Genomic DNA, 16,021 nt, shown 5'->3' on the forward strand with positions numbered 1-16,021 from the left:
GAAACATGGCGGCGGCTCGGTGATGCTGTGGGCCGCAATATCATAGTTTTCATTGGGTCCTGTGGTCACAGTTAGCGGACGAATCACTGCCAACGATTATGTCGCAATTTAGAAGACCACTTGCATCCTATGGTCCGGATGTTGTTCCCGGACAATGACGCCATCTTCCAGGATGATAATGCACCCATTCACACAGCTGGCGTTGTTGCAGCGTGGTTTGAGGAACATCGGGATGAAGTTCAACACCTCCCCTGGCCCGCCCAATCCCCAGATCTCAACATAATTGAACATCTGTGGTCCGTCTTGGAAACACGACTCCGGTGACGATTTCCACCTCCATCCTCTCTCACAGAACTGGCCGATGCCCTGCACGAGGAATGGTGTAAAATTCCACTTGCTACCATTCACGACCTCTATGCCTCCATCCCACGTCACATCAAAGCTGTTCTGAAGGCGAAAGGTGGCCCGACACCATATTAATCTGGTAAGTTGCAATTTCGTTCAGGTGTTTCCATTTTTCTGATCACCATCTATATATATATATATATATATATATATATATATATATATATATATATATATATATATATATATATATATATATATATATATATAAACAATTCGTTGTGGAATTTAGAATAAAATAACGGAAAGTTGTTACAAATATCTATTTATTACCAACATATTTATTTACATTACTTTTTTCAGAAAATATGTTTTTTTATGTGAAATAAAATTTGTAATTTACACTTGCAGATTCTTGATTGGGATAATAAACTTTGTTTTGGGCTTGTACGTGTTTGAAAAAAAAATATGTTTTTACATATAAATCCGGGCCTTAATAATAATAATAATAATAATAATAATAATAATAATATAAGTTTAACCTAAATTACCGCATTTATCCACATATATTACACCTTTTTATTAAAATACCATAAAGTTAAAGTTTCTGCATTACGTACTTTTGCACCACAGAAAACTTCGTGTGTGTTGTTATATTTTACTGTGTTACTTTTGCGTCGCTAATCTAATAAAGATGCATGATATAGTTTTTAAATGTTGCTTTTGTTATTCAGTTATGTTAATTTAGGTTTATATATATAGGGGTTGTACAAAAAAATCTAGTATGTTTCCAAATGTGTGAAAATCATACCTAGTATGGTGTGGGGCCTCCTTTTGCATCAAAAACAGCTTGGATCCGACGTGGAATGGACGTATACAGCTCCTAAATCGTGGTGTGTAGAATTTTGTACCATTGTTCCTCCAAAACACGCTCCAGTTCCCTAAAGGATGCTGGTGGAGGGTAGTGAGACCGAACACGCCTTTTTAACTCAGACCACAATGGCTCAATGATGTTCAGATCTGGTGATTGTGGGACCCAGCGGAGGTGCGATAGCTCCTGGTCATGCCCCTCAAACCATGATTTCACCGTTTTTGTAGCGTGACAGGGTGCTAAATCATCTTGGTAGATGCCATCACCATCAGGGAACAATATTTGGGCCATGGGTAGAACCTGGTCCCCCAAATTGGCCTCATACGCCTTAGCATTCATCATTCCATGCAGGGCTATGATGGGACCTGCGGAAAACCACGATATCACTGCCCATACTGTAACAGAACCACCTCCATGCTTTACAGTTGGGAGCAGACAGTCTGTATCATAGGCCTGCAACGGTGTTCTCCATACGTAAACACGACCGGTTGTTGGAAACAAGGTGAAGGTCGATTCATCGGACCACATTACGTGTTTCCACTGCTCATGAGTCCACGCCTTGTGGTCCTTGCACCACTGGATACGCCTCTTCGCATTTACAGCTGTGACCAGGGGTTTGGCGATAGAGGCCCTGCCATGAATTTTCATTTCATGAAGTTCCCGTTGCACTGTTTTCGATGAAACCGGGTTCTGTAGGCCGGAATTGAGTTCAGACGTAATTTTCATTGCAGTGGTCTTCTTTTTAGCTGGGGGCCGCGGTGGCTCAGTGGTAGAGCGTTCACCTCTGGTGCTTGGGGTCCCGGGTTCGATCCCAGCCCCCGCCAAGTGAACTTTGTGGTGGACAAACACCGTGTGCGTGGGTTTTCTCGGGATTCTCTCGTATCCTCTCACTTTCTTCATTCCACCATTTCATTCATTACCCATCATTACCGTCTCCTTTAACCTAACCGGCATAACCGTGGGACGTAAAACTCAAAGATTTCATTTCATTTTCTTTTTAGCTGCTACAACCCGTTTTAATGTCCTCCGATCCCTATCTGACAGGATTGTTTTTCGACCACTGTTGTGCTTTGCAGAGGTCGTTTGCCCATGAAATGTGTATGCCCTCGTGACATTGGACACAGTGCCTTTCGATACCCCCACAATGTTCGCCATTGTTGCCACTGAAGCTCCAACCACAGGGGCACCAACGATCATGCCTCTTTGGAAGTCTGTCAGGTCGCCCATTTTACCGCACTACTTTCACACCACGACACTCACAGGTGAACTAGTTACTGCTGACGGAAGAGGAAGGTCCATATGACACATTGAAAACAAAAATACGATCGGCAACCGCAACACGTGTTGTACAGTGGAGGGCCAAACTTATATGTCCTGTATGAAGTATTTTTAGATTTTTTGTGTATCCCCTAAAGTTGGTAATACCGTGTATTTACTCAATATACATAAACTACTAGCCGTGAAAGTGCAAATATTTTACTTATTAGTTTTATACTCGTAAAATTTTGTAACAAAATCTAGATGTTGTATGCAGTAACTTAGTTAAAGCACGCGTAGTTTTATGTAGCTTTCGGAAGTAGTATATACTGTGCATTCTACTTTTAGGCCTAATATTGAATAATAATAATAATAATAATGTGAGGGTTATATACTCGTAAATGCAGTAGGTGTTTTAGATATTGGACCAACATTGGATGGTGAATGTTTCATTGTAATTGATATCAAGATTTTATTCTTTTTTTTTTTATTTTTTTTTTAATTTTTTTTTTTTTTACTAAAGTCCTTGACATTACAGTCCGCGAGGGGCTTATGACCTATCTCTCTATATATAAAATTGAAACAGTTAAATAGGTACAGTTAATCTATATATATAAAAGAGAACGCACAAATCCTTTGTTCCCTCATCACGCTAATACGGCTGAACCAATTTCTTTTATTTTTGGGGGGTTATTAGGATTTGGACCCTAGATGGTTTTTATCATATCACTTTAATTTTTAATTACCAGTGTCTTGAGATAATTGACCATTCAAGTGTCCATAACGTACAAATCCTTTGTTAGTTCATCATAGGTAAAAATAAACGTATTTATATGCAACCCGCATGACCGTGTCACTCGGCGGGTTAACATAAATGACAGGCGATATAATGTTAACATTTACTGCAATCTACTATGGTAAAAATTATCTAAGTAACAAAGTTTATTGCGTTCCGGGGTGACCGCAGCGAAGCGGGGTGAACGCTGCTAGTCTATATATATAAAATTAAAAATCAATATGTTTGTGACTCTAAATCTCCTTAACCACCCGACTGATCTCGATCAAATTTGTAACATGAATGAGGTTCGAGGCTGGGCTGGTTTTAGGCTATTCACTTCGATGGTAGAACTAAGGGGAGGGGGTGGCATAGGGGTATAAAAAATAAATAAAACTTCATAACTCCTGAACCACTCCACCGGTCTTGATCAAATTTTCAACATAGATGAGGTTCAGGTCTGGGATCATTTTTGTGATTTAAATTTGACGTAGCAACGTAAGGGAGGAGAAAGAGAGGGAGATATATAAAAATAAATTATATAAGACTGAAAGTGATTATTTTCGTAACTTAATAACTCTCGCACTATCCGACCGATCTCAATCAAATTTTCAAGATACATGAGGTTCGGATCTGGAAACATTTTTGTAATTTCACTTTAACGGTAGATACTAGAGGAGGGGGCGTATAAATAAAAACTAATAAAACCTAATAACTTCTGAACCACCCTACCAATCTCGATCAAATTTTCAACATATATATGAAGGTCGGGCATTGGGTGTGTTTTATGGTTTCACTTTGACGAGCCAACCTAGGGGAGGGGGATGGGGAGATATATGTAAAAAAAATGAAATTAAAATGACTGATTTTGTGACTTCATCACTCTTGAACCACCTGACCGATTTCAATCAAATTTTCAACATACGTGAGTTTAGGGCTAGGGATTACTTTAGGCTATTCACTTTGACGATGCAACGTAGGGGAAGGGGAGAGAAATTTAAAAATGATCATAAATGACCGATATTAGTGTTGAATCCACAGTTTTCAGGGTCGATGAGAGAAACAGTAACACTTCTGATGCTCTTTCAATCCAAGTTCAGCCCAAGGAGGGAGAGGGTACAACGTAAGGGAGGTGGATAAACATTTAAATTGATCGAAAATAACTAATATAGTGTCGAATCCATAGTTTTAGGAGTAGCTGAGATTAATAGTAAAAAAATCTGATTCCGTGTGCCGCTGCAGGATGGGGGGGAGCTATATTTACCGTAGGGGAGGGGAGAGAAGTTTAAAATGATCAAAAATGACCGATATTAGTGTTGAATCCATAGTTTTCGGGGTCGATGAGAGAAACGGTGACTCTTCTGAAGCTGTTTCAATCCAAGTTCAGCCCTGATAGTTGGGGAGGGGGAAGGTACAACGTAGGGGAGCGGGATAAACATTTAAAATGATCGAAAATGACTAATATTAGAGTAGAATCCATAGTTTTAGGAGTAGCTGAGATTAACAGTGACAATTCCGATGCCTTTTGCCGCAGCATGGAGAAGGGGAAGTTACATATAATAATAATAATAATAATCGAAAATGACCAATATTAGTGTCTAATCCATAGTTTTCGGAATCATTCAGATGACCAGTGACATTTCCGATCCGGTTTAAATCCCAAATCAGCCCCGCCACTTGGGGGAGGGAGAGTAAGAGATATATAAAAATGATCGAAAATGGCCACTATCAGTGACGAATTTATAGTTTTCTGGGTCGCTTAGATGAACAGTGATACTTTCGATTCCTTTTAAATTCAAATTCAACCCTGCAACTTGGGGGAGGGGGGGGGAAGAGATATTTAAAATGATCGAAAATGACCAATATTAGTGCCGAATCCATAGTTTTCGTGGTCGCCGAGATGATCAATGATCTTTCCGATGCTGTTTAAATCGATGCCATTAAAAACGAAAACAGCATATTTCACGGGTACTAAACACATGACATACGGAGTTGTGCATTTAAATTTTCATTTCAACCCAGCGAAGCGCATAATATGTATATGCTAGTCAGATGACATATTCAACTCAGTGCGTGGGGATGTCATGACTAGACTTCGGATTTTAAGGCAAATGCCTATTTTGTTCCCTTTATAGGAAGTAAAAAATACTTCGGATCTTTACGAATCATGAGGAATTAAGCCTATTAAAACACTTTATAAGTGCCCTAAAAATGCCTAAAATGGAGTTTAGCGCCTATTTTGGCCGTTTTGGCCTAAAAATGCCTAAAACTGCAAAAAATACAAAATTCCTGTATTTTTTAAATAAACTTTTTTTTTAGTGTTGAGTGAAATTTAATTGACAAATCTGAAGGCAGAGTGAGTGTGTTTGTCGAGGCTAATTTTAGTCTAACTCGTATGAAGAAGTGAAACGCAGAGGGTGGTTGTATGTAAAAAATTGTTTCTAAAAGTTGAGCTATTTCTGCTCAAGGTCAAGCCCATTTGTGAAAGACAAAGACAAACCATCCCTTTGCATCCTGCAGACACTGTACTGAAAGATCTCTATCTCTTTCTGTCTGTCTCTCTTTCCCCAGGGGCAAAACCAAAGCTATTGCTAAGTGCATATCGCAGTAACCAATATTCCCCTCCCTGCCGTTCTGCATTCTTGGAACTATTCCACCTTTTCTCTTCTGTAGCGGCTCACTTCAGCTCTTCTGTGATCCGTTCAGCTCTCTGGAATTTGGACAATAGTTTACACACACACATTCACAAATCAACACACAGCTCTATTGAAGCAAGAATCTCTTCGGGTCTTCGCTTTCAATATTTGGGAAAAACCAAAGTCCACGAACAGAAACGATTCATGAAGTGACGCGGTTCAGTTGACTGGAGTATCCATCCATGTATCATTTTCGGGTCAGTGCAGTGATTTATCTTAAACACGTAGTTCAAGAACGATACATCGTCTCTACAACGCATGAACAATTGGACTCAACGGCTTACAGCCCAGTCACAGATCTTGAGGATTCTTAAAAAGAAGTTTTGTATCATACGCAACAATGCCAAAGGAGAAGTCTTCAAAAAGTACCTTGATTCGCCAGTGGTTGCAAGAATTTCCAGATCTAACATACGATGGAAGAATAATCTTTTGTCCATTGTGCAGCAAGCAGGTAAGAAAAGCTATTTTTATTTACAGAATTTATAAATTTAATTAAATCAATTGTACACCCCCCCCCCCTCCTTGTTTCTGTATAGCTAGCTAAAGTAAAACCTTTATCAATGGGAGGTTAACTATTTTAAGAGACAACGTTACTGAGCTGCTGAACTCGTGAAAATCTAATTTACATGGAATTTAGATCAGTTAAGAAAAAACATAAAAATAATCCTGTAACACAGGAAAATCTTTAAAATGTAAAGACTTCTAGCAGCCTGCTTAAATGAAATATATGAACGATGGTTTTGAAAGTGCTAATGGAAGAAAGTGTCTAGACTTACACATTCAACAGTTTTAGGGATTCTCGGGGATCTTGAGAAAAGCGGACATGGCATTCTCGGTTCTTTCCGAAGGACTCCCCCCCCCCCCGAAAAAAAGCGGTAAAGGTTAAAAACAATGTAAGTTAAAGTTGACATATTGTGTCAGTAACTCCAAAAGGGGTCCTCTTTTCGGAGAAAAATGTTTAATGCCAGCAATTACTCGACAGTTTCAGGAGCTTAAGAAAACATATTTTTGCTATCTCGTTTTTCAAAAGAAAAAAAAAAAATACGAAAGAAGTTAAGAAAGGCGGGATTCAATTTTTTTTAAATGCCAACAGTTCCAAAAGTTTGAAAGAAGAAATGTGCAATGCCAATATTGATTATCTTTAAAAAGTTAAGGAAACTGGATATATCCTTTCATCCCGAAAATATCTAAAAACGAGGATTTCAGTTTGAAAGAAAAACTAGAAATGTCAATATCTTGAAAAGCATAAAAGATAGGAAAAATGTTTAAAGGCCATTTTTTTTTTTTTTTTTTTTTTTTGTTATTTTTCTCGAAAAAGAAAGAAAAGATCTGTTAATAGTTAAATAACGGCGTTTGAGGTTCATAGATTGTCTCAGAACTTGTTTTACGAAGCAGAAACTTGTTTGTCTCTTTGTTTTTTTATTTATCAATTTTGCTCGAGGTGCTACTGTCTATTGTCTTAAGATGCTATTGATTTCCATCCATAGTTACAGACAAATAAATTCCACACAGGGGCAAGAAAAGAACAGTCTGACACTCGTCTAACAAGAATTACAATTGCGGATAATTTTATTTTAGGACAGATCTTAAGAAAGGAAGAATTTGTCTCTGATGTTCTCTCCCCAAAGCCAAAAAAAAAAAAAAAAAAAAAAGGAATTCTAATCGATTGCTCTCTCTCTCTCTCTCTCCTGATGAAGAATATCCATACACCTTTTGTCGCAGGGCCGCAAGAGACAACTAATTTCCAAAAAAAAAAAAATTAAAAAACGCCAATTTTATTTATTGTATCATGCTGATGTTCACGCTCAACTAAGGCATTGCTAATACTTTATTTTCGTTCTAACTTTGGTTTCTGTCAGTTGATAGTTGCAAAAATTTTGAATTTTTGAAATTTTAAAACGGCCCTTATTTTAAATTTTTGACAGGTCACTGATTTTCACACTGAAACATTTTAATCATATTTTGGGGAAAATTTGGTTCAAATCAGTTAAAAATTTTGTAAATTACAGTTTTAAAGAAAATTTTAAAGGGACGATATTTTGAAATTTTTCATGCAATTATTTTGGCATCCAAATCTCAAACAAAATATTGCCAAATTATGTTTTAATTTTTGCCAAGTTGGAGTGTGTCAGCATTCGAAATTAAATAAAATATAGTGCTTAAAATTAAATTAGTTACAGTGCTTAAAATTAAATATTATTTCTCAGATATTGATATACAATTTTATTGCTTCTGTCTGTAAATTGGGGATTATTCTGAAGTAAAATGCTCATCGATTAGTCTTTTATTTGATCTGTTCTGATTCGAAATGGGACTGGGGTATATTGGTCTTTAACGAGGTAGACCAACAAGTTTGCCTTTTTGTCAACTTTAAATCAATAATGTAACGTTCACCGATTAAAAAAAAAAAAAAAAAAGCACATTACGACCAGAAAGGCAAGCAAACAGTGATGGTAGTTGTCGCAATTAGTGCTCTCAATCGGGTCAGTTCGGGTCGACTTTTGGTTGGACACCCTCGAGTAACGGGTCGGGTCAGGTCAGCCTAACTCGGGTCACGGGTCGGGTAGCGTTAGACCAACTCAGTTCACCGGTCGAGTCGGGTCACCCGAGATAGTTTGACCCGACCCGACTGGTGAACTGAGTTGGTCTAACGATACCAGACTCGTGACCCGAGTTAGGCTGACCTGACCCGACCCGTTACTGAGGGTGTCCAACAATAAGCTGACCCGAACTGACCCGTTTGAAAATACTAGTCGCAATGTACACGAAGAAAATTAGAGAATTTGAAACCGAAATTAAAGTTAAAACGCCACCATCTTCACTAGTTTTGTAAGAAGCATTTGAAAATATATTTCTAAGCGTTTTTTTTTTTTTTTTTTTTTTTTTTTAAGGTTTCTCAGGAAAAGAAGTGCCACTTAAAGCAACACATTGATGGTGCTGGACATCTTGCCAAATCTAAAGCGAAGAAACAACAGAAACAGACACAGTTAACTCAGCCTTCTGGATCTGGATCTGAATCTGGAACTGCGAACACATTTAATGCGGATCTTGCTAGAGCCCTTGTCGCTGCCAACATCCCATGGAACACACTTCAAAATGAAACATTCCGACAGTTTTTACAGAAGTGGTGCCAGCAATCGATACCGTGTGAGTCAACACTCAGGAAAACGTGTTTGGATTCTGAATACAACAATACACTTGATACAATCAGAAAGGATATTGGCGATTCCAGCATTTGGGTAGGCGTCGATGAGACTACTGATGCATGCAATAGATACATAGTGAATGTTGTTGTAGGAAAACTTGATGAAGATGGACCTTCAACTCCTCACTTGTTAAGTAGCAAGGAAATTAAGAAAGTGAGTGCCCAGACAATTGCTTACACCGTGAACAAAAGTTTGCAACTTCTGTATCCTAGTGGTGTGGATGATTCTAAAATTCTTCTTCTTTGCACAGATGCAGCTTCTTACATGATTGCTGCGTTTAAGAACCTAAAACCTTTCTACCCCAACCTCATCCATGTTACCTGTGTAGCACATGCTTTTCATAGAATTTCTGAAACAATCAGGAACGAATTTCCTCAAGTCAATGCCCTCATTTCTAACATGAAAAAAACTTTTTGCAAAGCCCCATCGAGAATCGCTGTCTTTAAAGAAAAACTGCCTGGCATTTCTCTTCCTCCACAACCTGTCCTAACGCGCTGGGGAACATGGCTTGAAGCAGCTTTGTATTACGCAGAGAACTTGGACGCTATTGCTGGTGTTGTTGGCGAACTTCCTGGTGTGGAAAACATTGCAAGTGTTTCAGTTTTGAAGGAACTTTTCAAAGATCCCATTCTCAAAAGAGATCTTGTATATATCAAGTCAAATTTTTCATTCTTACCTACGACGATCACTAAGTTGGAAGCTACGGGAAAGCCACTTAGTGAACAGGTGTCAGTAGTTAACGAAGCCGAAAAGAAAATCCAAAGTGCTACGGGGAAAGTTGGGGAAAAAGTGCAGTGTAAGTGGGAAAGTGTAGTGAAGAAGAATGAGGGATTTCTTGTGTTGGCTCGTATAGGGAAAGTTTTGATGGGAGAGGATGAAACCATCCCCGACGAAGTGGAAATGAAAAATGTATCGAAATTTAAGTATGCTCCTGTAACATCTGTCTCAGTGGAAAGATCGTTTTCGGCAGCAAAGATGATCCTTACAGACAAAAGAGAGAGATTGACAGTCGAAAACTTTGAGAAACTGTTGGTAATTTACTGTTTCCAAAATTACGAATGAGCAAGTTGTGTACTGAATGAATCACCTGATTCACTGAAAACAAAAGATGTTAATAAAAAGGGGTATGTAATAATTTATACTATTATTTTTAGAGCCTATTTTTAATTTTTAGCGCCTATTTTCCTATTTTTAGTACCTATTTTAGGCGCCTAAAATTAAACTTTTTGGTGCCTAAAATTCCGAAGTCTAGTCATGACGCTGGATTAATATTAAACATTTTGTGCCTACAGTGGAATTGAACCGAAGACCATGTGCACTGACCATTCAGTTACACAATTTTCAAAAATAAAAATCAGTGTAAAGCTGTTAAAAACGGACATTCTTATCAGGATATTAAAATAATTAGGAGAAATACTTAGACACGTCAGCAATATTCACACGGTATCCATCGATATTTGTTGTGCGTGATCTATAAGATTCTATCATTACTTCATCGTTGAGTGGGTGATTCACTAGTGAATATGGACTAGAAAGTCGATTCAATGTTGAAAGCCTATCCTAAACCAGTGATGAGTTTTTTTTTTTTTTAATTTGTGTTTAGCGTTCCTTTCAGCAGCGAGGCTATATAAAACGGACCTACAGCTTAACGTGGAATCCGAACCACATGAACTTTCGCCGAGAATCGAACTCGGGTCTGCCGTGCCAAACGCGAGTACGCTATCCACGAAGGAGCTCAGGAAAACCTTTAAAGGAGGTTCCGAAGAAAAAATCTTTAGTCGGGACAATGACATTTATTAAAAATAACAATAGTACAAGTTGGAGCACCTGTCTATGCCTCTCCCCCACAAAAATAGAAAAAGAGGAAATTTCCCCATTTTCCTAAGAAGTCGCCCGGACAATGTTTAGAGCCCGTAAAAGAAGACATGTCTGGGTAAAGTGGACATCTATCAATCTTATTCTTTACATTCGTCAGATTAGAAATCATGTCGCAGATGTAGAACCTTTCAGGGAGTTGTGTCTACACCACGAGCTGTTGTTTGTCTATCACTTCCGTAAATTATTGACCATGAAGATACAGAAATAATATTCTTTAATTGTACTTTCAATAGTAAACTCGGTATTTTTCTTTATGTATTTACATATTTAGTTGTACAATCGATGTTCAACATTACTTAGCTCGTACTTCATAATTTCGAGGGTAGGTGAAAGAAAGATATAAACGAAAGTTGAAAATTAAACTTAGAATAACTGAAGAGATAGTTTTGAGTTGTCAGTTTCGTTTCGATTCACCATGCTTATGATAACATTAAGAAAAAATAAGGCAAACAGCTTGAATATATTACTTCCTGTTAAGTTGAACTCCACGCGCCTGCTAAATCATGTCAACTGTTTAGAAGTATTAGTTTTAGTTGTGGAAGTTGTACATTTCTATACTATTGTGAATTATATGATTTGTTTTAATCCTAACATTTATGCTTAAGAAATATCAAGATAAAAGACTTACTGCTTTTCGTTACGAAATACCTGATCTGTCTTGTATTTTAGCCCATTGATTTGTACGGGAAAGTATTGTTTTTTCTTTCTTTGAAATGAGCAGGGATTTCAATGGTTTCTTTTTTTAATTTGTCCTTCACATTTATTTAAATGTGTCTTACGTTATAAAATAAGTTGGTATTATATGTAATTTTAATATTTATAAATCGAATTTGGTTTAACTAGTATTATTAAAATTATATATAATACAAATTTATTTTTCAAAGTAAGGGACATTTACAGAAGCTCGAAGAAGAAATCAGTAAAATTAAACCATTAAAATCCCTGTTTGTTTTCAAGTGGAAAGAATATCTCCCCAGATAAATCAGTAACTGAGAAATAAAAATGGCGGAGGAATTAACAGCCGTAATAAAATATTATTTTCTTATTTGTTTAACCCTTTGTTTACCAAGTTAAAATAGTTACTCTGTTTTCCGAGTGGGATGTGAATGCATACTAGCATCAGAAACTTTTTTTTCTAGAAAAGTAAAAGGATAATTATAATACCAGACTTCCCCAGTTAGAACCATGACGATCAGCGGAAAAACATGGTCAGTCATTTAGTAATAATTCAGGAAAATATTTGTTGCTTTATTTATCAACTCGGTTGTACGTACACCTCACTCTTATTAACTTCAAATGTCTACAAGACAACTTACTGAATAGTATTGCTTTTTCGTAGATATGTTCAATAGATATAAACAATACAAGTTAAGGAATACCATCCTTGAATTATTATTTAAGTAACAAACAGCACTGAGGTTTGCGCAACCCTACTTGGTAAACAGAGGGCTAAGTGCTTGCTGGATAGGATTAAATATTTTTTCTGAAATATTTACGTATAATATTTTTTCGTCTTTAATTCATTTCATCTTTAATCGTCTTAAGGTTATGTCATTTAGGCTAAAGGAGACGGATGATTGATGAAAGTGTATAATTATACAAGAATTGGCGGATGAGAATGTAGGAGGAAATGAGAGAAGCTCAAGAAGACTTACAAACACGATGTTGCCGACCACAAACATCATATAATATTGTTATCACGGCATCATCCATTGATGTTGAAAAAGATATATGGTGCAAGTGTTTAACGCCTATAAGAAGATATTGCTTTCTTTTTTTTTTTTTTTTTTTTTTTTAAGTGCTTACTGGATAGAATTGTTTTGTAAAAAATATAAGATATAATATTGCTATATATTTCCATAGAAATCTGGAAGGATAAAGATGAGAGGAAGAATCCACAACAAATTCACTACGTGGATATGATCAGAGATGAAAAATTAACAGAAGTGGAAGCAGAATTGCGGAAAACAGTCGACGTATTGATGCGTCAAGAGCTGGAAGTTTTGCAGGCTGTGAGTTCTGTTTTATTTTATTTTTTTTTCTGATTTTTTTCTCAAGTATGGATTATCATTTTACGTACCTTAAAATATATGTATGCCTAACAGATGATCTAGGGAAACCAGCCAATTATTCTGTTGAAACTTCCAACATTTTCTAAGCAGTGAGATCCAAAGAAGAAATCCAAGGAGACTGTAGTGTATTATATAAAGACTTCATAGATTATATTCATCTCATTAACTGCAAAATCTCAATCACTGATCGGCTGGAAATCTTGTCGCTGATTGCCTGGAATAAGCGAGTCGCTATACACTCAAACTGCCACTTCATGATTAGCTGTCCTCTAGAAATGATCTGGCAATACTGATGAATTGACCTAAGATGATTTTGTTAGACTTCCAGACTATGCACAAGTATTGGAAGTGTTACAGAACGACTATGTTCGTTTGTCTGTCGACAGGTATCAGAACAAAAATGGTAAAAGGTCTCAAGAATCGGTTTTCTGGAATCGATTCAGTGTCCCAAGAACAGGTCCCATCTCATCTATTAACCCTGAACACTGTTTTCAAACCGAAAGTGGTAGAAATTAGCCATTTCCGGGTTCAACGTTGATCGCCATAGAACGGAAACGGTGACGGATAGCGACAAGCGTTTTTTATTTATTTATTTATTTATTTATTTATTTATTTATTTAAAGAATTGATTCAGCATTTTAAGAAAATGTTATCACCCATATCTCTCTACTAAAACCAGAAGTGGTAGAAATACACTACTGCTTCAGGTTACACTATGAATTTTCATAGAGCAAAAACAATAAGAAATAGAAGAAGGAGTTTTCTACAATCCATTAAGTGTTCGAAGAATATGTTCCATTTTCTACCAATCCTCCAGCATGGCCACGTTCTTTAAACAGATGTTGAGAAAGCTCATGCTTTTATAACCATTACCAAGTTATATAAGTAATTTTTGGGACGGTCTGTATATTTTTGAAGAAGAGAAACCATTCTTCGATTTATATTTTATTCTTTCAACGAAAATCATTTCTTTTCTTCGGTGCGAATAGCGAACAACTCGATTCTCTCCCACGAGTAAGAACAATAGAATCTTTCATCGTTCATCAACACATATGTGTGAAACGTTGGTTCACAGTGAAAGGATTTTAATGAGTAACAAAGACAACATTCATTTTGTGAACTACATGCGTGTGAACTGTGTTTCGTCTATTTGGACACTTCAGTGTTTCTTCCTTACTCATTATGCATAGACTACGTTATATAATTGTTTAAAACTAAATTAAGTACTTTCGTCTATTACTTATGGAAATACAAGCATCACAGGTGCGTCAATACAAGCAAGTCAAACCGACGCCAACCTATATCCCTCAGCCCGTTCTTATCTCAAAAGTTCTCCCATTTGAACTAATCACCTCTTCTTCTAATTGTGGCTAGTGTACTGTGAATTAACATAAGTTCAGTTAACGTTTAATTTACATATCCACACAGGTTGCTTAAACCAGATTGCATTTTAAAATGAACTGCCAACCTTAACCAGTTGGTCAGTCGAGATCTTACCCCGAGTATCTCGACTCAGGGAGTCTTTCTCCAGGCACCAACATAGAAATTGTACGTGCGCTGTTCATTATACAGTTAAGCAAAGGGGCATAAGTTATTATGTAGTCGCCCAAGTACCTTATCAGCGACTAGCCACATTGAGTTAATTCCCTGGTCCTCTGTCCACGTACAAATAAAAGTTATCGGTTCCTATCAACTACTTCGATTTTTACACTGCGGCTGCAGGCATTTATCCTGGCGAATTACCATTATGTTCGATTCTCATCGCACCAGCTAAAACTTTATGTCGTGGGGCTACTCCCAATGTTACTCCACAGTGTTAACCCCAATGTGCATCATATAGTGGTGTGAGAAAAGTGCTTATGGTGATCTCTAAAATGTAAAATTTCATTCTTGTATATCTTATATATAAAAGAGAACGCACAAATCCTTTGTTACCTCATCACGCTAATACGGCTGAACCAATTTCTTTCATTTTTGGGGGGTTATTAGGATTTGGACCCTAGATGGTTTTTATCATATCACTTTAATTTTTAATTACCAGTGTCTTGAGATAATTGACCATTCAAGTGTCCATAACGTACAAATCCTTTGTTAGTTCATCATAGGTAAAAATAAACGTATTTATATGCAACCCGCATGACCGTGTCACTCGGCGGGTTAACATAAATGACAGGCGATATAATGTTAACATTTACTGCAATCTACTATGGTTTTTATCATATCACTTGAAAGCGAAAACTTCCGGGGTGACCGCAGCGAAGCGGGGCGGGTTAACATAAATGACAGGCGATATAATGTTAACATTTACTGCAATCTTCTATGGTTTTTATCATATCACTTGAAAGCGAAAAAGTAAAAATTATCTAAGTAACAAAGTTTATTGCGTTCCGGGGTGACCGCAGCGAAGCGGGGTGAACGCTGCTAGTATGTGATAAAGATTTAAAACGGCTATTGTATGTTGAAACGTGACGTGTATTTTTTTTTTTTTTTGTGTGTGTGTGTGTGTGTGTGTGTGTGTGTGTGTGTGTGTGTGTGTGTGTGTGTGTGTTCATTAATAGTTATCCATATCTATATCTTATATATAAAAGAGAACGCACAAATCCTTTGTTCCCTCATCACGCTAATACGGCTGAACCAATTTCTTTCATTTTTGGGGGGTTATTAGGATTTGGACCCTAGATGGTTTTTATCATATCACTTTAATTTTTAATTACCAGTGTCTTGAGATAATTGACCATTCAAGTGTCCATAACGTACAAATCCTTTGTTAGTTCATCATAGGTAAAAATAAACGTATTTATATGCAACCCGCATGACCGTGTCACTCGGCGGGTTAACATAAATGACAGGCGATATAATGTTAACATTTACTGCAATCTACTATGGTTTTTATCATATCACTTGAAAGCGAAAAAGTAAAA

At 37.0% G+C, this 16,021-nt stretch overlaps 1 protein-coding gene across 3 annotated transcripts in view; it reads left to right on the top strand.

Moving 5' to 3' along the window:
• The window catches only part of LOC145688026 (dynein regulatory complex subunit 11), a 104,503-nt gene that overhangs the window by 43,153 nt on the left and 45,329 nt on the right, over window positions 1-16,021 (top strand). For all 3 annotated transcript variants that reach the window (XR_014131830.1, XM_081761699.1, XM_081761698.1), the window contains one exon: window positions 12,892-13,040. Coding sequence is in view for 2 of the 3 variants with exons in the window: in XM_081761699.1 (XP_081617825.1) it covers window positions 12,892-13,040 (149 nt within the window). In the remaining variant the exon portion in view is untranslated. The remainder of the gene's footprint in view (window positions 1-12,891; window positions 13,041-16,021) is intronic.

Source organism: Thermobia domestica, chromosome 6, assembly GCF_964235325.1.
Source record: "Thermobia domestica chromosome 6, izTheDome1.hap1.1, whole genome shotgun sequence".
In the NCBI taxonomy this organism is placed as follows: domain Eukaryota; kingdom Metazoa; phylum Arthropoda; class Insecta; order Zygentoma; family Lepismatidae; genus Thermobia; species Thermobia domestica.